Genomic DNA, 23,177 nt, shown 5'->3' on the forward strand with positions numbered 1-23,177 from the left:
ATACACCATGAAAACGAGTATTACGTGACACGACACAATAGTCAACAAAAGTCAACGCATTTGCCTTGAAGGGCATTTTCGTAAATTCACTTATCCAAATTATAAAAAAAAAACAGTAAAATTGGGAACGGGTCGTTACAATATGTGTATAAATAGAAAATTATCAACATGCGGTAAACAAAACGACATGTGGGGTTGATGCACTAAGGGAGATATGTGTACATCTTTTTTGTGAGGCTAAGATGCTTCAGTAAAACACAATAAGATACAATCGACAACTCAAAATGGTCCATCTGAAACAAAAACATAAAATATCAAGACATAAAAGCTTCATCAAAAGATATCACTGCATGTACACTACCACAAACAGTGGCAAAGCCAGGAGTTGTCGGGAGAGGGGCAAAATTTAAAAGGGTAAGATGTCCCAAAAAATTTAGACAACGAAATCCTTTTAGATAGTAAACAATGTTAATGTCATTCATAATTTATCAATACATTGTTGCCGACAAGGTTTTATGTCATGAAAGAGTCGCATAATATGCTCATTATCAATAAAAGCAAAAACACATCTCTCAGTGTAAACAACCATACTATTACTCAACTATTGATCTCCCATTTTGTTTTGCATTAGTGGTTTCACAATATCCAAGGTTTTAAATATCGATTTTTGTGAAAATGCCAATAGCTTAATTTATAGATATATCGACAAATATTTTGAGAAAGTATTTGTATATTAACAATATTTAGTATATAAGCTAAGTTATATGTATCTTATTATATTTCTTTATATACCATGTGTTACACATGTATATATAAATGAGTTATTTATTTATTTTTTTATGAAAATATATAATGTGCGCATTTTCTTTAATACAAGCGATATTACTACAAAGAAAAACACATTTCTTATATAATGTGAGTTACTTTCTATTTTTTATAAAACTCTGAACTAGAAAGAAAAATTTAAGAATGGTTTGATTAATAATTTCATCTTAGCGTAAACTTTATGTTTTTTTTTTCTTATCTTAACGGCATGTTTTCATTTAGGAGTTTGATTTTTTTTATAATATTTGAAAGAAAAAAAAGAAGGAAAAAAAAAATCAGAAGTGCTTGCAGCTATAGTTTCATTGTTAGCCACAACAAAAATAAACTGTGCATTTGAACTTAAATAGCAGTAAACCCAAGAACCGCATGCTTCTTCTTCCTCGCGACTTTTTTGAACTACTGCTTCTGCAACAGTCGCTGCTCTCATCGGAAAGACTGATATTTCGACTTATTTCTTCGATATTCGCCAATAGTACCAATGTTAAACAGATATTCACTTATATTGGTGGGGTGGATTCTTGCCGATAGTATCGATAAAAAAAAAAGATGTGCACAATGCAACAACAATGTTCTGTGTCCGTTTTGTGCAAGTTCAGAGAAATCACAGCACGAATTCTCACTTTTAGGGTCGATTTCCCACAATGGAGATGCGGTTGCACGTCCTTATGCCTTTATGGCTTCACCATTGATCACAAAGCAAAACAAACAAAAAATAATGATCATAGAAAGATATAAAAAGTTAAAAATCAAGAAAATTAAACAATAAAATTGATAAGTATTGACGAACTACATTTGTTAGTTTGCACTATTAGATATTAAAATTGTGTCAATTTAGTCTTTGACCGAATTGATTGTTGAACTTTCATTAAATTGATCAAATAGTGTGCTTGCACCAAATTGATAGAAAAGAATAACTTTCACTTACAAATGAAAAAGAATACTATTAAACCGTAATACTAAGCAGCAATGACACTAGAATTTTTTTTTTTAACAAACGATATTATCTATATTAAAGGGTAAGATGTCCAATTTTTTTTTTTTTTAACAGTACCACAAACAGTGGCAAAGCCAGGAGTTGTCGGGAGAGAGGCAAAATTTAAAAGGGCAAGATGTCCCAAAAAAATTTAGACAACCAAATCTTTTTAGGTAGTAAACAATGTTAAAGCCGTTCATAATTTATCAATACATTGCTGCCAGCGAGGTTTTATGTCATGAATGCATCGCATAATAGACTCATAATCAATAAAAGCAAAAACACCTCTCTCAGTGTAAACAACCATACTATTACTCAACCATTCATCTCCCATTTTGTTTCAAATTGGTGTTTTCAAAATAACCAAGGTTTTAAATATCGTACCAATAGCTTAATTTACAAATATATTGACGAATATTTTGAGAAAATATTTGTATATGAACGATATTTAGTAAATAAGCTAAGTAATATGTATCTTATTATATTTCATTATATACCTTGTGTTATACATGCATATGTAACTGAGTTTTTTTTAAATATATAATGTGCGCATTTTCTTTAATACAAGTGATATTACTAAAAAGAAAAATTATGATCCTAAAAAGATATAAAAAGTTAAAAATCAAGAAAATTAAACAATAAAATTGATAAGTATTAACGAATTACATTTGCTAGTTTGCACTATTAGATATTAAGATTGTATCAATTTAGTCTTTGACCGAATTGATTGTTGAACTTTCATTAGATTGACCAAATAGTGTGCTTGCACCAAATTGATCGAAAAGAAAAACTTTGACTTACAAAAGAAAAGAAATACTATTAAACCGTAATACTAAACAGCAATGACACTAGAATTTTTTTTTTTTTTTTTTTTAACAAACGATATTATTTATATTAAAAGGTGAGGGAGTGGGCTAAGCCTCACAATAAACTAACAATAATGTGGTTCAAATTCAGTTTTAGTGAGAATCCAACCTAAGACCTCTCATTTACAAGTAAAAAAAAACACTACTACATAGTAGTACCTAGTGGTGACTCTAGAAAATTAAATAGGCACGATTAAACTTTTTAGGTTTTTGTCGTTATTTTAGGTTTAATGAGTTTGCTTAGCGAGGTAGGTTGCTTTAGTGAGAAAAAGAGGAAAGAAAAATGATTGGTACGAATGAATAGTAAAAAAAAAAATAAAAAAGAAATTGAACAATAATTGATAAAAGAGATTAAAATAAGGTGCTAAAAGAGGGGAATCCCATCCACATATCAATGGTATGAATTCTAACATTTTAATTGTTTATAGTATATCGTGTGATTATAAATTATTTTAAATTTTTATTTAAAATTAAATATAAATAGTACTTAATAAAAATTAAACACATAATATATAATAGATGATTAAGATGTGAAGATACAGCTAGAAGAATCTAAAGCGGGCATCCCTCTCTCTTACCAAGACACCAAAACAACTGTTCCTCTCTCTAAGTTTTTCTTTTAGGGCCCGTTTACATAATCTTATTAAATGACTGATAACGATTGTAAAAATAATTTTTGTTTTAAAAACACCTTACATAAAGTACATCAAGTACTTTGTCGGTGCTACTTTATAATTTTACTAAGGATTATAATTCTTTTTCGGTCATGTAGAGTCACTGACGCTCATATCACCCTCTGTAGCTTTCTCATGGTTTCTCAATAAAACCTTAATTCTTTCTCCTCACTCTCACTCTCAAGGTACTCCAATCAAACCCTAATCATCTTAATCACTCGCTTTACGGTACGATTTTCAGTTAATTAGGTTTGATTGATTTGATTTGGGGTTTATGGATCTGCATGTTTGGTTGCAGAGAAAATTTTTTGGGAATTAATCGTAGGAATAAATGTACTTCAATTAATCAACGTCGGAAAAGAACAAGACGCAGTACCGGAAAACAGGGCGATCCACAAGCTCTAATCGGCAGCACAGGGGATACTCCCGCGCTTAGCCTAAGGGCACCGCTGCAGGCGCCGGTGGGCCCGTCCTTTTCATTTCCTCCAACCACAGGTGCATATATCTGTGTGTATATCGTTCTACTTATTTGCATATGTGTCTCTGTGTAGGGTTTGTTTCTGATCAGTTTTACTTCACTTTTAACAATCTATGCAAGTATATTGCTTTGGATTGTGATTTCAAATTTCGTTTTTTTTTATATTTATTTAAACGTTTCGGAATTTTTGAGAGTGTTGGAAATTATGGTTTGATGATTTTTATTTCAAATATTCAGTTATAAGAAGAATACTAACAATACGCAAGGAGGACAATCCAGGGCAAGTGTAACTAGTGTAAGTCCTCAGGTTTCCGGTATGGTTCCTGCACAACGTGGTGGTGTACAAAATGGAGCCCATGCACAGCCCCAATTGCATGGTACAGATTTCGAAGTTTCAGTTCTATCAGTCTAGAAATTTATTTGATAATATCGTGATTGTTTTGTAGAGTTTTATGGTTAGTTGGAGGAGTTTGGGAATCTGAAATTAAAATCTGTGTTTCTCATTTTGTTTGATTTTCATTTCTTGGCAATGTTTTCCTGCGATTGATTTAATGTAGGAGGTTCTGATGTACCCATTGCAAGCACCGCTGCCCAGACAGCTGAGGCATCAGCCCCTCAGAGATGCTCCCGAATTGTTCCAAAGCCTCCGACTTCTCAATCTGTCTCTGTGACTTCTGACACAAGAAAACCCACTACACCAGCAAAGCGTAAGTTCACACTCTGGGCCATGGGGATGTTGTTGTACGCGATGTTGGGGAATGTTGGCATATTTTCACTGTTATATAGCAACGTTATGATGTCAATGCTAGATTTTCTTGGCAGTTTTCTCCCAAATAGGCGATTTAGTAATGAGTTTAACGTGCTGATATGATATATTGATAAATGCAAATAATCAGGTATTAATATTTTCTGTTGGTTTTAGCCCCAGGAGATGCATCCAAGGGCATTTCTGTTCAGGTTGGGATGTCCATGCCAATGCCATTTCATCAGCCACAGGTTCTGGTGCAATTTGGTGGCCCCAACCAGCAGATCCAATCTCAGAGTATGAGCTCCAGTTCAATTCAAATGCCAATGCCTGTGCAATTACCAATTGGTAGTACTCAAGTACAGCAGCCAGTGTTTTTTCCAGGTCTCCAGCCCCATCCAATGCAGCCCAAGGGAATTATGCATCAGAGCCAGAACATGACTTTTACCCCCCAAATGGGTCCTCAGATACCTCAGACAGGCAACTTGGGGATCAGCATGGCGTCACAATGCCCCCAGCAACTGGGTAGTAATTTTGGTGTTTTGAGGAGTCTGTGTGCACGGACACCAGTTCAGCAGCATGTTAGAGGGATCCTGCCTGGTCTTGCTCACTCTGTTGGTCATCAGGGAGGGATGCAAAGAAATAATTCTGATGCCGACAGGTGGCAGAGAGCTACGAATTTTCAACCTAAGGGCTTGATGCCTTCTCCTCATACTCCATTACAGGTGATGCACCAAGCTGACAGGAAGAATGAAGTGGGTAAAGTGAGTGATGAAGAGCTGGCCAAGCAAAGGAAGTTAAAGGCTATACTGAACAAGTTAACTCCTCAAAACTTTGAAAAACTATTCGAGCAGGTGAAAGCTGTTAATATAGATAATGCAACGACTCTAACTGGCGTCGTTTCACAGATCTTTGACAAGGCTCTTATGCGGCCTACATTCTGTGATATGTATGCTAACTTCTGTTTTTATCTTGCCGGAGAGTTGCCTGATTTCAGTGAAGACAATGAAAAGATAACTTTTAAGAGATTGCTTTTGAACAAGTGCCAGGAGGAATTTGAGAGGGGAGGAAGAGAGCAAGAGGAGACCAATAAGGCTGATGAGGAGGGCCAGGTGAAACAGTCTGAAGAAGAAAGAGAGGAGAAAAGAATTAAAGCGCGAACACGAAGGTTGGGTAATATTAGCTTGATTGGGGAGCTATACAAAAAGAGAATGTTGACTGAGAGAGTAATGCATGAATGCATTAAAAAGTTGTTTGGTCAGCAACAGACTCCAGATGAGCAAGATATTGAAGTTTTGTGCAAACTAATGAGCACCATAGGGGAGATGATTGATCATCCGAAAGCCAAGAAGTACATGGATCCATATTTTGAAAGGATGAAAAGCTTATCGAATAACATGAAATTATCTTCTAGAGTTAGGTTCATGTTGAATGATGCAATTGATTTGAGAAAGAATAAATGGCAGCAGAGGAGGAAAGTTGAAGGACGAATAAAGATTGAGGAAGTACACAGAGATGCTGCACAAGAACGACAAGCACAGTCTAGTAGGCTGGTCCGTGATCCTGGAATCAATCCATCAGCTAGAAGGGGGCCTCCTATGGAATTCAGTCCAAGAGGATCGACTAAGTTATCTTCACCTAATGCCCACATGAAATTAACTCCTCAAAACTTTGAAAAACTATTCGAGCAAAGGCACCAAGCTGACAGGAAGAATGAAGTGGGTAAAGTGAGTGATGAAGAGCAGGCCAAGCAAAGGCAGTTAAAGGCTATATTGAACAAGTTGACTCCTCAAAACTTTGAAAAACTATTCGAGCAAGTGAAAGTCGTTAATATAGATAATGCGAGGACTCTAAGTGGTGTCATTTCACAGATCTTTGACAAGGCTCTTTTGGAGCCTACTCTCTGTGAGATGTATGCTAACTTCTGTTTTTATCTTGCCAGAGAGTTGCCTGATTTCAGTGAAGACAATGAAAAGATAACTTTTAAGAGATTGCTTTTGAAAAAGTGCCAGGAGGAATTTGAGGGGGGAGAAAGAGAGCAAGAGGAGGCCAATAAGGCCGATGAGGAGGGTCAGGTGAAACAGTCTGAAGAAGAAAGAGAGGAGAAAAGAATCAAAGCGCGAAGACGAATGTTGGGTAACATTAGATTAATTGGGGAGCTATACAAAAAGAAAATTTTGACTGAGAATTATGCACGGATGCATTCAAAAGTTGTTAGGTCAGCAACAGACTCCAGATGAGGACGATATTGAAGCTTTGTGCAAACTAATGAGCACAATTGGGGAGATGATTGATCATCCGAAAGCCAAGGAGCACATGGATGCATATTTTGAAAGGATGAAAAGCTTATCGAATAACATGAAATTATCTTCTAGGGTTAGGTTCATGTTGAAGGATGCAATTGATTTGAGAAAGAATAAATGGCAGCAGGGGAGCAAAGTTGAAGGACCAAAAAAGATTGAGGAAGTGCACAGAGATGCTGGACAAGAACTACAGGCACAGTCTAGTAGGCTGGCCCGTGGTCCTGGAATCAATCCATCAGCTAGAAGGGGGCCTCCTAGTCCAAGAGGATCAACTATGTTATCTTCACCTAATGTTCATAGTTTCGATAGAACTCTTCCAACTTCACCACCCACACGTGCACATGGAGCAGCTTTAACACAAAATGTTCCTTCAGAAAATGTGTTGACTGAAGACAGTCTTAGAGATATGTCTTTGGCAGCGATTAGAGAATTTTACAGGTATATTCGTAGTTTTGAGAGAGCAGTCCTGTCTCATTACTTTTTTTTTGTGGGGTTAAGAAATTCTTGTCTCATGCATGCTGTAGACTTCTAATTAATTTTTGTAATTTTCTTAGTTCAATGCATCTTTCAGATGTGATAATTCTCTGCGTGCTAAAAAAATCTGCCTATGATTTGCTTAATGTGATTATGTGTTCAATTCTTGAAAGGAAAGTGGGGCATGTGTGTTCTGTGCCTGGGGAATGAATAGGACTTGGGAGCAATGGTTGCTCATCTCCAGTTTTTTTGATTGACTTCCAGTTGCATAAATAGAATCAGGATTGTTTGTCTCTGGCATTGAATGGATCCCACAGGGGGTGGTACAGAAGACAGAATGGAAAAGAAAAAAACAATCAAAAGTAAAGGAGTTGAGTTAGTTGTGATGAATCTTTTTTGTGCGATTACTTGTATGCTATGTTATAAAGTAGTAGACACAATTCGTTCGGACTCTCGTAAATGTAGTTGGTGTTAGAATATGGGATCCATGAGCAAAGCTCAAGTGGCATGGGATGAGTGAGGTGTAGGTAGAGGTCCTGAAGTTTGAATATCTGTGTTAGAAAAGAAAATAAAAGAATGTAGGCCGAAGGCCGTACGACAGTGATTTTTATCTACTCTAACATTCCTTTTGGTAACCAACTCATCTGTAATTGTTAGATCTCAGTTGGAAAATTCACTTCCTATGCAGTTGGCCAATTGTTTTAGTTGCTGTTTTAGTAAACCGCATGATTGCAATTGTTTAAATGTTTATGTATTTTTTTTCACATCTATTGAAAAGTATCCAGTCTTATAGTCAGGTTAGCTGTCACAGTGTTCAAGTTGAAGTGCATAGATTTGTCCCGGACCACCCTCCTACAACTAGATTAAAGACTACTTTAGGGTTTCTTTGCATAACTTACGCAGATATAGAAATAAATAAGTTTGGATCATTTTATAATTTTTCATGTATGTCTTAATTTTTTGGAGGGTTATCTGCCCTTGTAATGTTTTGCTGAATTTATTGTTGTGCATTCAAGGATATTGAGAAACGTTGGGAAATTATTTTGCATGGAGAACTGCAGACTTTGTTCAACATTTGACCTGCTACTTTGGAAACTTCTAGGTTGAGTTGAATGCAGTGAGTGTAATGACAAGTAATGTGATATCTAAATGTGTTTAGTTTAATTGTGGTCAGCCTCGTTTTCCCCTGCTTTGTTCTTACCATATTAAAACAACTGATTCTTGCCCTGATGCATCCACTTGATGTCAGAGTTGGACCTGGTGGATGCTCGCAACCTTTGACATTAAAGATTTAAATACATATTGTTGATGTTCAGTCATTGGCTTTCCAAGAACTCATCTTAGATTACGTTCTAGATATATATGGTTTGATGTATTATACAACTTCTGATAACCCTTGTTAAGATTTTTCTTATGCTCTTCCTTAATTTTGTTTTCCTTTCTATTTTCAGTGCTCGAGACGAGAAAGAGGTTGCTTTATGCATTAAGGAGTTGAACTCACCAAGTTTCCATCCGTTGATGATATCTCTTTGGGTCATAGACTCTTTTGAGAGGAAGGACGCTGAAAGAGATCTCTTGGCAAAGCTTCTAATCAACCTCACAAAGACCAATGATGGAACTTTGAGTCAATCTCAGCTCATCAAGGGGTAGGGGAAAGTTTACATCTGCATTTGGTTATTGAAATTGGTCTTCTCGGTATTGTGCATTTTTCTATTATTTAATTTCTTCTTTTATCTGCCCAGGTTTGAAATTGTTCTGTCGACCTTAGAGGATACGGTCATTGATGCCCCGAGAGCACCAGTGTTTCTTGGCCTTATCTTTGCCAAGGTCATTTTAGGATTGTCGTTTCCTTGAATTAGATCGGTCGATTAATACACGAAGATGGAGAGGAGCCAGGGCTTCTTCGGGAAGTAGGGCTTGCAGGCAACATTCTTGGGGACGTCTTGGGGATTATCAAGTCGGAGAAGGGTTTGAAGACGTACGCAGATTATCCGTACGTCCTCCAACTTGTGGTTGGAGACTTTTCGGCCCTCAGATCCTCTCAAATGAAGGATTCTAGAGAAATTTATTTAGAGATTAGTGATGCTCATTGTAATCGTGCTAGAAGGAATTCATGACTGGTAGCGTTCAAAAACTCATAATTATATGCCTGCAATGAAGACTTTTTGTACCGAAACTATGATTACAGTACGCATAATATCGTGTATGTATTCTATTATATCCCAAAAAAATGTAACTAACTGCAAATTCATATGTATTTGTAAATTATTAAGTCCTCAAAACTTTGCATTTTCTTTTTGTATTTAATTCGAGTGAAGTGTTTTTTTTTTTTGTTTTTTTTTGAAATTATTGTGAATATGGCAATTGGTTGTATGGTTTGGATATGTATTTAGGATAGTTTATGATGAAACAAATGCTTCCTCCCATCCTTTCAATGAATATATTGTTTGTGTTGCGAGAGAAAAGTAATGAGTTAATTGTATAGATTTATAGAATTGATAATTTGATACCCTACCTTCTTTTATGATATATACAACGATAAATTTGCACTAAATGAAATGATGTAGGCGTAAATTTATACTCTAAATTAAACTAAATTATAAGAAAACAAATCCAACTTCCAGATGCTTTATTCTAGTTCATTTTTTTTGGTGTATTTTTTTTTCTTCTAGTTAATGAACATAAATTAATCAGAGTCAGTACGCATTGATTCTGCTATGGTACTATTCTCGTTAGGTAGAGGGGCTTGTTTGACAAAAATATTTTTAAAAATGTAGTCATGTGATCGTTTACGTGACAATTTAATGAATATATTGACAAATTTATCACGGAATGGCCAAAATGATTTACAGTGAACAATGATATAGGACAAGATTGGAGTGAATTTTTAAGAAGTAAAGAAAATGGAGCACTTTAAAACTAACAAGGAATGGCGCATTAGAGAAAATCTCCACTCAAATGCCTAATATGGTGTTAAAATAGGAAGAGGAATATTGTGTTGGGATTTTTTGGTTGCTTGACAAATGGACTGAAGGAAGACAAAAGGACGCAACGGGAATTCATATATTTTGCGTTCGAGCTCTATTTCGAGCCCATGATACCTTTTCGAAAAGAGCGCGACGTCCCAGTTTAAACTCACTACTTTGCTGCGATGTATGATGAATTTTAGCTATCCGGGGTTGTTTAAAAGTCCAAAACCGCAAAATAAACATTGTAATAAATTTTGAACCTTTCAATTTCTGTTGGAATTCATGTCATTTTAATTTCCTAAGACCCTTGAACTTCCCCAGGGCTGTGTTTATGTCTTTTTAAGTTGTTTGACTTCCAATGTAATTCATCAATTTCAAAATTAATGAAACAACCTTTTCCGTTTTCTCTCAAAATCTAGTGGACTCCATAATTCTTTGTTCTTCAAGATTTATGTTTGTAATCCTTCACGCTCGTGATGCGTCAATTGGTATCAAAGCAAGGATATGCCCTGTTCTTTGGCAATCGATTATGGGAGACGCAAAACCCTAAGCGACGTTGTTCGTAAGGGAACGACAATAGATGGGGTGTGCGGAAAGGGAATTGCCCCGAGCCAACCTCATCTAGTTGATGTTGAAGATATTCCTATTTTCTTGGGAAGTGATTGCATTGAAGGTTCTCTTTGTGGGTTGAGGATGTAGAGAAACTTTGCAAGATACAACCAATTCCGGAAAGGAAGAAAGTGAAGCTCATTGCTTCCCGTTTAGATGGTGATGTGCGTTTACGGTAGGATCAAATGCAAGAGTCTAGACGACAACAAGGTAAAATCCTATCACTTGGCATTGGTTGAAGTGACTAATTGTTAAGCAATTCTTTTTTTTATTTATACAAATTGTATTTGGCAAGTATGGGTGAAGCAATCATTAGAAAAGAAGCTAAAGTTATGGAGAATGATATTTCATTATGCCAAGAAACGGTGGAGATCAAGGTGTAAAAATTAATTATATACTTCATTCAGAGATCAAGATCAACCCTGCATGATGAACTACAAACTAATATACACGCATGCATTTATACTAGTCATAATATTCATTAAATCATCACTTTGCAGAAACTAGGGATGCACTTACTTGCTGTCGTAGACGAGATGATTGAGATGAGATTTGGACCTTCATTTCTCTTGGAAACAGAATGGAACTCTTACTCTCGATAGGGCGAGCATTCACTTTATGAGAACCCTGTAACTTACCCGAGAAAGGAGATCAAAACCTGACTTATAGGACGCAACTGCTCCACCTATCATGGTAGCAGTTGCTGTCAGTTTTCTTCAAGTTTTGTAACTGTCTTCCATCCATAATTTGTACAAGTAATATGGTTTTCTCACTTTATATTAAATGTGTACTTAATGTATATAACGTATACTATAACCATAGTTCCTTTATTAAATGGTTTGGACCATTTCTCACACAAAAGTTCTTACATTCTCCCACATAAGAATGGTCATAACCATTTACAACATTGTGTCCAACTACTAGTACGTGATCACTGAAATATGATTATCAAAAGAAACCTTGCATTCGTACTCAAAGATTCATTAGTTGAATTCTAGACAATATAATACAGTAATAGTATCATTTATGCTAAAACCACAAACTAATCAAATCCAAATGAGACTATATTTAGAGAAAACTCAAATAAGAAGACCTTCAACTGCAAGCATGACTCCCACATTGCTTGACATAACAATAATGACACTGCAGAAGTCATCCTTTATACTTTATTTATGCAAATGCAAACATGAACATGTATCCGATTAGTCTTGAGCTTTTTCAAAAGAATTACATCGTCATGTAATACAAGTGAACATTATAAGCACAATTTCTAATCAAAACACGTACTTAAGACAGTGGAAAATTACTTTACTCCCACATTCAAACATGATCAGTGGAAAATTACTTTACCCCCATATTCAAACATGATCTATAATTGTTTGTATTCCTATATTTGGCAAAATGCCTTTGAAATGCTGTTACATGTAATGCTTTTGTCAATGGATATGCAACCATGTGATAAGTACCAATATGCTCTAGATCGACAGTTCCTTTTCTGTTTTCATCTAGGAGCTTCAAATACTTAATATCTATGAGTTTTGAAGCTTCTTACCTTCTGTTATTGAGGTATTGTCACAAAAATCTTAATTGGTCTTTCAACACTTCTCACTATCTTCATGTCATAGATCAAGTTTCTTAACCACTCACCTTGCCTCATTGCTTAAAAAACAACCTATATACTCTAGTGGCTTGGTTTCTACTTCTCCATCAGACTACACCACCAGCTAATATGAAAACATACCCAATTCTGCATCACTATGACAAATCACTTCCAAATTCTCAACTTGATGAAAACCTAGGACAGAAGCTTGTGTCTTCTTTAAGTATCTCACTACCATTTACTTGCGTTCCAGTGTGCAATGCCAGGATTTGATTAAAATCTACCTAACACACTCGGTGCAAAAGCCAAAAAGCCAAAACTGGTCTAGTGCAAACCATACATACATCACACTCACCTTTGGCAATGGGAACATCACCCCCACTGCAATATAATTCTTTTCATTCTATCACTTACAACTTCAATGCCTAATACATAATATGCTTCACCCAAACCCTTCAGGTCAAAGCTATTGGACAACATTTGCTTGGTCTCATTTAACAATTGGACATTAGAGCTTGCCAACAATATATCATTGACGTATAGAACCATAAATCTAAATTGGACCTTGTTTTAAATCATAAATGGACTTGTTGAGTTTGCATACCTGATTCTCCTTCCCCCTTTCAACAAATCATGGTGGTTGCTTCACATAAATGTCCTCGTCAAGACTTCTCTTTGTGTAAATCCTTTAGCCACAAGCCTTGCCTTTAATCTTTCAACTTTCCCTTGTGCTTTAAACCATAAAGGCTTCTTCCTTCCCTTTGAGATAAAACATTTCACATAGTGTATTCAAAAGTTGTCATCACAATCTATGAACTCAGCATGCAGAACCTTCGGGTTCATCACATTCCGGTTCTTAACAAGTCGAGTAATTCTTAATGGAGAGAAACAGATAGGATCAACTTCACTAAACTTATGTGGGAGAAGAAAGATCTTGCGCATCAAGTGTGGCTTCGTTTCAGAGTAGTAGGCTTCTGATCTGTTAATTTTGAAGCAGAAAATCCACCCAAAAATGAGCCGGATCCCTTCCCTTCTTGCTTACCGTCCAGCTCTTGGTTTCTACGCACATTACTTCCACAAGCATCCAGGAAAGAAGATTTGTCATACGTCATGGATGGAGTAATAGAATTATGTGAACCAGATATGTTAGAATATACCCTTTGGTGACCTATATCACAAGCATCCAACATGCCTAGCCTTAGGTGTTGAATATGTGAAAGAAACTTCTCATTTTCATAACACATGTCTGGTAGATATATATACACCAGCTGAAATCACATATATTACACCACAATCATCAACAACATCTATTAAGGAGGTATGTAAACCAGCAATCAACCTTGTAAACATTCTCCTACCAGAATAATCACCATGTTGCAAAACTCGTTTGTAATCAACTCCATCAAACTTAGTACTGTGTTTCTCAGAACCTAGAGACAATGCTCATTGCTTATGAAAATCCAACTGAGGGTTGAGTGCTAAAGTCTGTGAAATACTTAAATGTGCAACATACTCACCGGACATTAATCCATAGAAAACAACTAAGCCAGATGCATTTAGACAAATAAGAAGGTTATCAGTAAACTGGAAATCTGTTCGCTGTACCACTGAGCCAATATTTGGACATTCGTCAAGCTTCACCGAGGAAACACACTGAATTACCCACCTATCTGATCTAGCAACCAGAAGTACATTATTTTTCTTAGTATTTTCACTTTCATCACTAGTATTCAAAGTTACAGGATCAACTTGTGCGAAAACAAATCCAATAAAGCAATGTGAATTGCTTGAAAACACCCTGGAGCAGCACTTGTATAAACAGTTCATTCTAAAACCAAACATATTAAACAAAATTTCAGATTTGAAATACGGACCAGTTGAAGTCAAATGTGTATTTATAGACTTATCACTCTCTGACTCATGAACTCTTTCCTGCCTGCACTCATTTGACACTGAATCACTGTTAGAAATGAAGTCCATAAATGGTAAATTACTATAAAACAAACCAAATGAAACAACTTTCGCAGAGCAAGGAAACAATGACTTTTCTAGGGATTTGGTCAATACATTACTATTGTATTCAACAATTCCAACTTTTGTCAGAGAAGATTGCCAACTATTTCTTAGAAGCAACTCATTTTGGCAACTTGTCGTTCCCGGGCACATTTCACTTGTTATGAGGAGTGTCACTGTCTCCATTGGATATTTTTAAATCAATATTTCCAATGGCTTTAACACTCAAACTGGTTGGTTCCTCCACCACCATATTTTCAACTAAGGAAGCTTAATCTGCATTTGACGCCATGAAGATCACTGCAGCAATACACTCTTCTTCTCTCTTGTGTGAACAAAAATATTACCAAACTCTCAATGGGACGAGTTTATGTATAAATCTGAAATGGTAAAACACACCGCCCTTGCACATACTCACCATGCAGTGCATTTTTGTCAACATCAGTGTTTTCGGTGGATTCAACAAAAACATGTACCACACCAGACCTTGTTTGCCAGATACAAACAAAATTTCACTAAATAAATCATCCTTGTGCTGATCATAACTATGCCCACATACACCCCAATTGGTTTGATGTCATGAGATCCTACAACCAAGGACCAAACATTGTTCTTTGCCATGTATTCCTTAGCCAAATCACAAATTGAAATACCTCCCCTATGTGATCTTCCATCGCATTTACATTATGAGAATGGACATTTGATTATCCCTTTCCCACATTACACCTTTGCTGTGGCGTGCTTTGTTCAGTTAGTGCAGTTGGTTAAGGTAGCTTGAAAGCAACATCAAATTCCAGCATGCCTAAATGCATTTCAATCTTTTGTTTCCAAGCTTTAAAGTTATTTCCAATATGAGACTCAACATATTGAAACTTGCATAATGGTTTCATAAGGATTTGTAAATTCATATGAGAATGACAAGAAGTCATACAAAATCTATAGAACCAGTGATACCTTTAGGCAAGACACTTTCTATATATACAAAAGATATGAATTGCAAATCTTGTATAGCCAAGCACAAAAATATGTAACACTATGTAAATACCACACCTTTAGGCAAGAAGATTTACATGCACTACATGTTTTTATAACTCACAATACATTGGTTTACAACCGATCCAGTGGATTCATTCTTTGGAAATATTCTACTAGTTAAATGTACATAAACCACAAACTGATCATCTTTATTGAAATCATATGAGCAAAAGAATAAATAAAACACTTTGGTGATTCATTTAGACATCAAATGATTTCATGAAATTAACAGAAATTTTGTAAAAAGAACCCAGCGGGAAATTTACAAATTGTTCGTCCATGCTCCGATTTAGGCCCATGATACCTTTCCGAAAAGAGAATGATGTTGTGATTCAAACACACCACCTTGTTGTGACATAAGGGTGATTTTAAACATCCGAGATCGTTTAGGCCTCCAAAACCGCAATTTAAGTTATGAAGATCAAAATCTTACTGTGCTTTTTGGGGTTTTTTTTTTTTTTTTTTTAATATTCAGGGTCCCAATATTTATGTTCTTGAAGGAAATAATCAAATTTTTCATAATTCTAGTATTTAGGTCAAAATGACTTGGTTTTGGCCATACCGATTCTATAACTATGGCATGCATGTTATATAGGCAAGATCAGTTTAACCCAGGAAATTAGTGTGGAATCCAATACACAAGTAAGCATGTTGTAATATATGTGAATCATTAACCCCAGCACAGAAGCATATTCAAAATTTATCAAGATCATATGGAAAAAGAATGATCATTGAAGTTCTGTGTGTTACAGTAGCAGATCGTATAAGTAAATGATTGTGTACGGTTATAACTAAGAACAAGAACAGAAGCTGGGCTTTACGTAGTTAATTCATCATGACTAATGTGGAAATTTTCAGGTCGACGGGCCGAGGACCCACTCCAACAACACCGATACTGTCCCCACTTAACCACCTGCACAATCCTCAGGTGTGGGGTTTTATCACAAAAGGCCTCGGTGTTAATTAGAGAGGGGTATTTCTATTTAAAGCACTCTTCTCTTCTCCCTCTGTCCGATGTGGGACTGGGGTATTGGAAGAAGCATGTGTGCTGTTACAGACAGCACGGCAAGCATGTGTGCTGTTACAGACAGCATGGCAAGCATGGGTGCATGTTATTGCTGAATCTGGAAAGGGAAGAAGCATGTGTGCTGTTACAGACAGCACGGCAAGCATGTGTGCTGTTACAGACAGCATGGCAAGCATGGGTGCATGTTATTGCTGAATCTGGAAAGGAAAGACAGCAAGACAGCAAGGTTGTGCATGTGATTGCTGACTCATGGACAGCAGGGAGGTTGCTGCATGTGTGCTTTTGCATCCGAAGCTTTCTTTGTATTGTGTATAAATATGCCTTCCCATAAGGCTTTCTAAGATATGAAATACATTACAATTCAAATCAGAAAATTCAATATGGTATCAGAGCAGGAAAAATAACCTGCTTCTGCATTTCTTCCAGCTGATCGTATTCCATCTCCGACATGACGGAAGAGAATTCTTATTTGTTTGGAGATGAAAATTCCCAGATACCTTCCTCCTCAACCGTGTCTGAGGTGGATGTCAATCCAAATCAAAGATTAAGCTCGGTCTTGTTAAATGAGGTTAATTACTTACCTTGGTCGAGAGCAGTGAGTCTTGCCCTAGGTGGAAGGTCCAAGCTAGGGTTCATAAATGGAAGCATCGAAGTTCCTGATGTTTCTTCACCAACTTATGAAATCTGGCTTTGCAAGGATCAGCTAGTTATGTCATGGCTCCTAAATTCCATGGAACCTAAACTAGCTGAAATATTCAGTTATTCTGAATCATCATTCAAACTATGGGAGACAGTCAAGGAGATGTATGGCAGCCAGAACAATGCTGCACATGTGTTTCAATTGAAGAAGAACATTTCCAACATACAACAAGAAGGAAAGCCCTTTGTTCAACTTCTAGGCAGCATGAAGAGCATGTGGAATGAGCTGGAAATGTATTGGCCTCACACAACTGAGGCGTCTTTACTACTGAAAAGGGCAGAAGAAGACAAGATATTCCAACTCTTGTCAAGTCTCGATTCAGGATACGAAGACCTACGAAGCCACATACTCATGAACCCCGAACTACCTTCCTTCACCAGCGTATGTGCAACAATCCAACGTGAAGAAGTACGAAGGAAAGTCATGAACACTGGCACAAAGACCAGTGTAACTGAAGCAAGGGCTTATCTAGCCAACGAAAGAAAATACAAAGTGAAGAATCCACACTTAAAGTGCCAACACTGCAACTATACTGGTCACGTTAAGGAGACATGCTGGATTTTACATCCAGAATTAAAGCCAGAGTTCATGAAGGATAACAAGGGCTCACAAAGACTGAACCGTGCACCACATAGAGCCAACAATGCAACTACCTCAACCTCTCATAGGTCTGATGCACTCAAGAGCTTCACTGCAAATCCAGCTGCACTCATAAATGAGTTTGCAGTGTATCTTCAAAGCAAGAAAGAAAGGATTAAGAGTGACCAAACGGTCGGCTTTGAAGATGGAAATTCAACAGCTTTGCTAGGCAAGTTTGCTGGATTTCTGACAGAAACACAACACATGGCCCAAGATGACATGCAAGGTATCATGACTGCTTTTAAAACTGCTCTTAATGTAAATATGATGCATGATTTGTGGATTGTTGATTCAGGTGCCACAGATCATATGACCAACCATGTTTCTAAGTTTCACAAGTTTGAAAAATTTTCAAAACCGTCTCAAGTCTCAACTGCCAATGGTAAGAGTTCTAAGGTTTTAGGGAAGGGAAATATCAACTTAATATCGGACAAAATTGAGTCAGTAGCCTTATTTGTTCCTTCTTTTCCATTTCAACTTCTATCTGTGGGAAAAATCACCAATACCTTAAATTGTTTGGCCATTTTCTCTCCTCACAATGTCATTTTTCAGGATTGCCTCACCAAGAAGACGATTGGTGAAGGGTTTTACCTAGATGGCCTCTATTACATATCAAAAAACAGTCCCAGAGGATTTCAAGCCAAGTCCAGTCCATCCCAAGATAGTCAATTGTGGCATCAACGTTTAGCTCATCCTTCCTAACCTGTTTTGTCTTCCTTGTTTCCAAACTTAGGGAATGATTTAATTTCGTGTGAAACATGTCATTTGTCTAAAGCCACCAGATTCTCTTTTACCTCATCCTTATCTAGGACTAGTAAAGTTTTCGAACTAGTTCACTCAGATGTATGGGGACCAACGTTTGAATCTTTTGATGGTTATAAGTATTATGTAACTTTTGTCGATGATTTCTCTAGAGCCACATGGTTGTACCTTTTAAAGTCTAAGAGTGAAGTGATTGAAGTTTTTAAGGATTTTCACAATCTTGTTAAGAACCATTTTTCCTCTCAAATTCAAACCTTAAGATCTGACAATGGCACCGAATATATGTCCCATATCATGTCATTATATTTGAGCAAGCATGGTATCATGCATCAAACAAGTTGTGTCGGCACACCTCAACAAAATGGTGTAGCTGAAAGGAAAAATCGTGACATTCTGGAAAAAACGAGAGCATTAATGTTACAAATGAACGTACCAAAGAGATTTTGGTCACAAGGAGTCATGGCGGCTGTGTACATCATCAATAGACTTCCTAGCCGAGTTTTGGGGTTTAAATCTCCACTTGAAGTCATGAAAGGAAGAAAAATCGACCTTTCACATCTTAGAGTCTTTGGCTGTGTCTGTTTTGTTCATATACAGTCACACCATCGAGATAAGTTGGACCCTAGAGCTCTCAAATGTATTTTTCTTGGTTATTCATCAACACAAAAATGATATAAGTGCTATGATCCTCAACTAAGAAAAATAATTGTATCTAAAGATGTACGATTCCATGAAGCTAACCCTTTTTTCAGCAAATCACATGAAGCCACAAGTCAGGGGGAGTGCATCTTAGACCTAATTCCTCTACCAAGAATCTGTACTTCCACACCTCCCATTGAAGTCAAAATGAAGGTACTCATCCTGATAATTCTGTGCATGATGATGACTCGGTGCATGATGATGACAACGGCAACATAGAAAATCCTCAAAGTGTGGATGACAATTTGAACGAGGATGAGACAAACCTCCTAGTACCTCGACGCAATCCTCGACGTGATAGACAACCTCCCACAAGGTTTCAAGATTTTGTCACATATAAACCGAGGCATCCAATTTCAAATTGCGTGTCGTATCAAAAGGTAACTCCATCTCATGCTGCCTTTCTTAACAACATTTCAAGTCACAGTGAGCCTCAAAACTTTTATGAGGCTAATAATCAAGTTGTGTGGAAAGAAGCAATGAGAGATGAACTCAAAGCACTAGACCAACACAAAACCTGGAGCATCACCAAACTTCCATAAGGAAAAAAGGCAGTGGGCTGTAAGTGGATCTATAAGATCAAGTTTAATTCTGATGGTTCGATTGAGAGGCATAAAGCCAGGCTGGTGGCTCGAGGATTCACTCAAACATTTGAGGTCGATTACAAGGAAACATTTGCTCCTGTTGCAAAAATGAACTCAGTAAGGGTTCTATTGTCTGTTGCCGTCAATAAAGGTTGGTCTATGTATCAAATGGACGTGAAGAACGCCTTTCTACATGGTGATCTTGAAGAAGAAGTCTATATGAGATTGCCACCAGGACACCCTCAAAGCCAAGAGCCTAATTTGGTGTGTAAGTTACATAAGTCAATTTATGGACTGAAGCAATCACCACGTGCTTGGTATGCAAAACTAAGTACCGTTCTTCATAGCATTGGTTTCAAAAGGAGTAATGCAGATTCATCATTATTTGTTCGCACAAGAGCTGCAAGCAAATTAGTTGTGTTGATATATGTGGATGACTTAATAATTACAGGTGATAATGCTGCTGAAATCACCACACTCAAGCAGTCACTTTAACAACAATTTGCGGTTAAAGATCTTGGGGTGTTGAAGTATTTTCTTGGAATCGAAATGGCATCTTCTTACAAGGGACTATTTCTTAATCAACGAAAGTACGTCATGGACCTACTTAAAGATGCCAATATGAGTGATGCCAAGCCTGCACTTACCCCTCTTGATAGCAAGCTCAAGCTTGACTTGGGAGGCACGCCACTCTCGGATATCAGCTTATATCAGAGGCTTGTCGGCAAGCTGATCTACCTAACGATCACCAGACCAGACATCTCACATTCAGTAAGTATTGCCAGTCAGTTCATGCACTCTCCCACCATCGAGCATATGAACCTTGTCAAAAGAATCTTACGTTACTTAAAAGGGTCTGTTGGTCGTGGCATCCTCATGGCAAAGAATGACAACACTCAAATCATGGGGTACTGTGATGCTGATTGGGCAGGAAACGCAATCGATCGCAAGTCCACCACTGGTTATTGTACCTTTGTTGGTGGAAACCTGGTCACGTGGAAGAGCAAGAAACAAACTGTCATCGCTAGATCAAGTGCCGAAGCTGAATATCGTGCAATGGCCTCAACCGCGTGTGAGCTGATATGGCTAAAAGGACTTTTATGTGACTTAGGTGTGTTCACAGCTCAACCAATGACTTTATTTTGTGACAACCAGGCTGCCATGCACATAGCATCAAACCCCGTCTTTCACGAGAGGACGAAGCATATTGAAGTCGACTGTCACACTGTCCGTGAACAAGTACAGTCGCAGGTGATTCAGACACATTATGTAAAAAGCTTCGATCAGCTGGCTGATATATTCACCAAACCTCTGGCTTCTCATCAGTTTCAAAGACTCCTCTCCAAGCTTGGATCCATCAACCTACTGGATCCAGCTTGAGGGGGAGTATTGGAAGAAGCATGTGTGCTGTTACAGACAGCACGGCAAGCATGTGTGCTGTTACAGACAGCTTGGCAAGCATGGGTGCATGTTATTGCTGAATCTGGAAAGGGAAGAAGCATGTGTGCTGTTACAGACAGCACGGCAAGCATGTGTGCTGTTACAGACAGCATGGCAAGCATGGGTGCATGTTATTGCTGAATCTGGAAAGGAAAGACAGCAAGACAGCAAGGTTGTGCATGTGATTGCTGACTCATGGACAGCAGGGAGGTTGCTGCATGTGTGCTTTTGCATCCGAAGCTTTCTTTGTATTGTGTATAAATATGCCTTCCCATAAGGCTTTCTAAGATATGAAATACATTACAATTCAAATCAAAAAATTCAATATCCAAATAATTTTCAGGTCGACAGGCCGAGGGCCCACTCCAATGACACCGATACTGTCCCCACTTAACCACCTGCACAATCCTCAGGTGTGGGGTTTTATCACAAAAGGCCTCGGTGTTAATTAGAGAGGGGTATTTCTATTTAAAGCACTCTTCTCTTCTCCCTTTGTCCGATGTGGGACTGGGGGTTCCAACACTCCCCCGCACGTGAGACCCCATTTATGGGTCACACGTGAATTTCCACACATCGGCAACCACGTGGAGCCATGTCGGGACTCACCCAATCACGCGGGGCCAATGGGGACCCACCCAAACACGTGGCATCTTTGGCCTACGTGGACAATCACGCGGGGCCAATGGGGACCCACCCAATCACGTGGCAGTACGGGCCCGTCCCCTGGCTCTGATACCATGTGGAAATTTTCAGGTCGACGGGCCGAGGGCCTACTCCAACAACGCCGATACTGTCCCCACTTAACCACCTGCACAATCCTCAGGTGTGGGGTTTTATCACAAAAGGCCTCGGTGTTAATTAGAGAGGGGTATTTCTATTTAAAGCACTCTTCTCTTCTCCTTCTGTCCGATGTGGGACTGGGGGTTCCAACAACTAAGAACAAAATTCAAAACAAAAAGAAACAGAAGCAGCGGAAGCAAAGGTGAACATTATATGCAAGCAGTGTATTTATCATAATCAAGTTCTTGAGTTCATTGCAGAAGTTGGTGGCTCTGATGATCAACCCTGCATGATGAACTACAAACTAATATACACGCATGCATTTATACTAGTCATAATATTCATTAAATCATCATTTTGCAGAAACTAGGGATGCACTTACTTGTTGTCGTAGACAAGATGATTGAGATGAGATTTGGACCTGCCTTTCTCTTGGAAATGGAATGGAACTCTTACTCTCGATAGGGCGAGCATTCACTTTATGAGAACCTTGTAACTTACCCGAGAAAGGGGATCAAAACCTGACTTATAGGACGCAACTGCTCCACCTATCATGGTAGCAGTTGTTGTCAGTTTTCTTCAAGTTTTATAACTGTCTTCCATCCATAATTTGTACAAGTAATATGGTTTTCTCACTTTATATTAAATGTGTACTTAATGTATATAACGTATACTATAACCATATTTCCTTTATTAAATGGTTTGGACCATTTCTCACACAAAAGTTCTTACACAAGGTGGAAGAAATGAACAAGTAATTTTGCTTATTGAGAATCTTGTTGAAGAAGATCTCCTAAAACATGACAACTCACAAGTGGAGACCCAAGAAATTCAAGGTATGGGTGATTATAAACTACTATGACTTTTGGAGAATATCTACTAAATAGGGGTTAAATTCCATTGTTGACCAAACAAGAAAATTAGGGAAAGAAAATATTTTGATTATCAATGGCATATTTCAATCTTGTTTATGGAATTAATT

At 37.5% G+C, this 23,177-nt stretch overlaps 1 protein-coding gene, 1 long non-coding RNA gene and 1 pseudogene across 3 annotated transcripts; all 3 read left to right on the forward strand.

Annotated features, from left to right (window-relative positions):
• The first annotated feature begins 3,433 nt into the window (after positions 1 to 3,433).
• On the forward strand, positions 3,434 to 9,620 carry LOC137734200 (eukaryotic translation initiation factor 4G-like; annotated as a pseudogene). Its single transcript, XR_015964783.1, has 6 exons — positions 3,434 to 3,833; positions 4,054 to 4,193; positions 4,374 to 4,523; positions 4,739 to 7,302; positions 8,790 to 8,984; positions 9,081 to 9,620. The product of XR_015964783.1 is annotated as a eukaryotic translation initiation factor 4G-like (transcript).
• Positions 9,621 to 10,730: 1,110 nt separating this feature from the next.
• On the forward strand, positions 10,731 to 11,751 carry LOC148695618 (uncharacterized). The gene is made up of 2 exons (XR_015964786.1): positions 10,731 to 11,126; positions 11,417 to 11,751. It is a non-coding gene; the product is annotated as an uncharacterized LOC148695618 (long non-coding RNA).
• Positions 11,752 to 17,437: 5,686 nt separating this feature from the next.
• Positions 17,438 to 18,622, forward strand: LOC148695619 (uncharacterized). The gene is made up of 2 exons (XM_088697913.1): positions 17,438 to 18,156; positions 18,483 to 18,622. The coding sequence occupies exons 1-2, from the start codon at positions 17,496 to 17,498 to the stop codon at positions 18,509 to 18,511; spliced, it is 690 nt and encodes a 229-aa protein (XP_088554039.1). The 5' UTR covers positions 17,438 to 17,495; the 3' UTR covers positions 18,512 to 18,622.
• Positions 18,623 to 23,177: the final 4,555 nt, after the last annotated feature.

Source organism: Pyrus communis, chromosome 7 (assembly GCF_041283825.1).
Source record: "Pyrus communis isolate YQ-2024b chromosome 7, ASM4128382v1, whole genome shotgun sequence".
Taxonomy (NCBI): Eukaryota; Viridiplantae; Streptophyta; class Magnoliopsida; order Rosales; family Rosaceae; genus Pyrus; species Pyrus communis.

What these genes read in the sequence shown, in the direction of transcription:
- LOC148695619 (XM_088697913.1), top strand. Translation starts at nt 17,496, where the DNA reads ATGAAGAGCATGTGGAATGAGCTGGAAATGTATTGGCCTCACACAACT. An exon ending in GGCCCAAGATGACATGCAAG is followed by an intron (nt 18,157 to 18,482) that starts GTATCATGACTG and finishes GTCATTTTTCAG; the next exon opens with GATTGCCTCACCAAGAAGAC.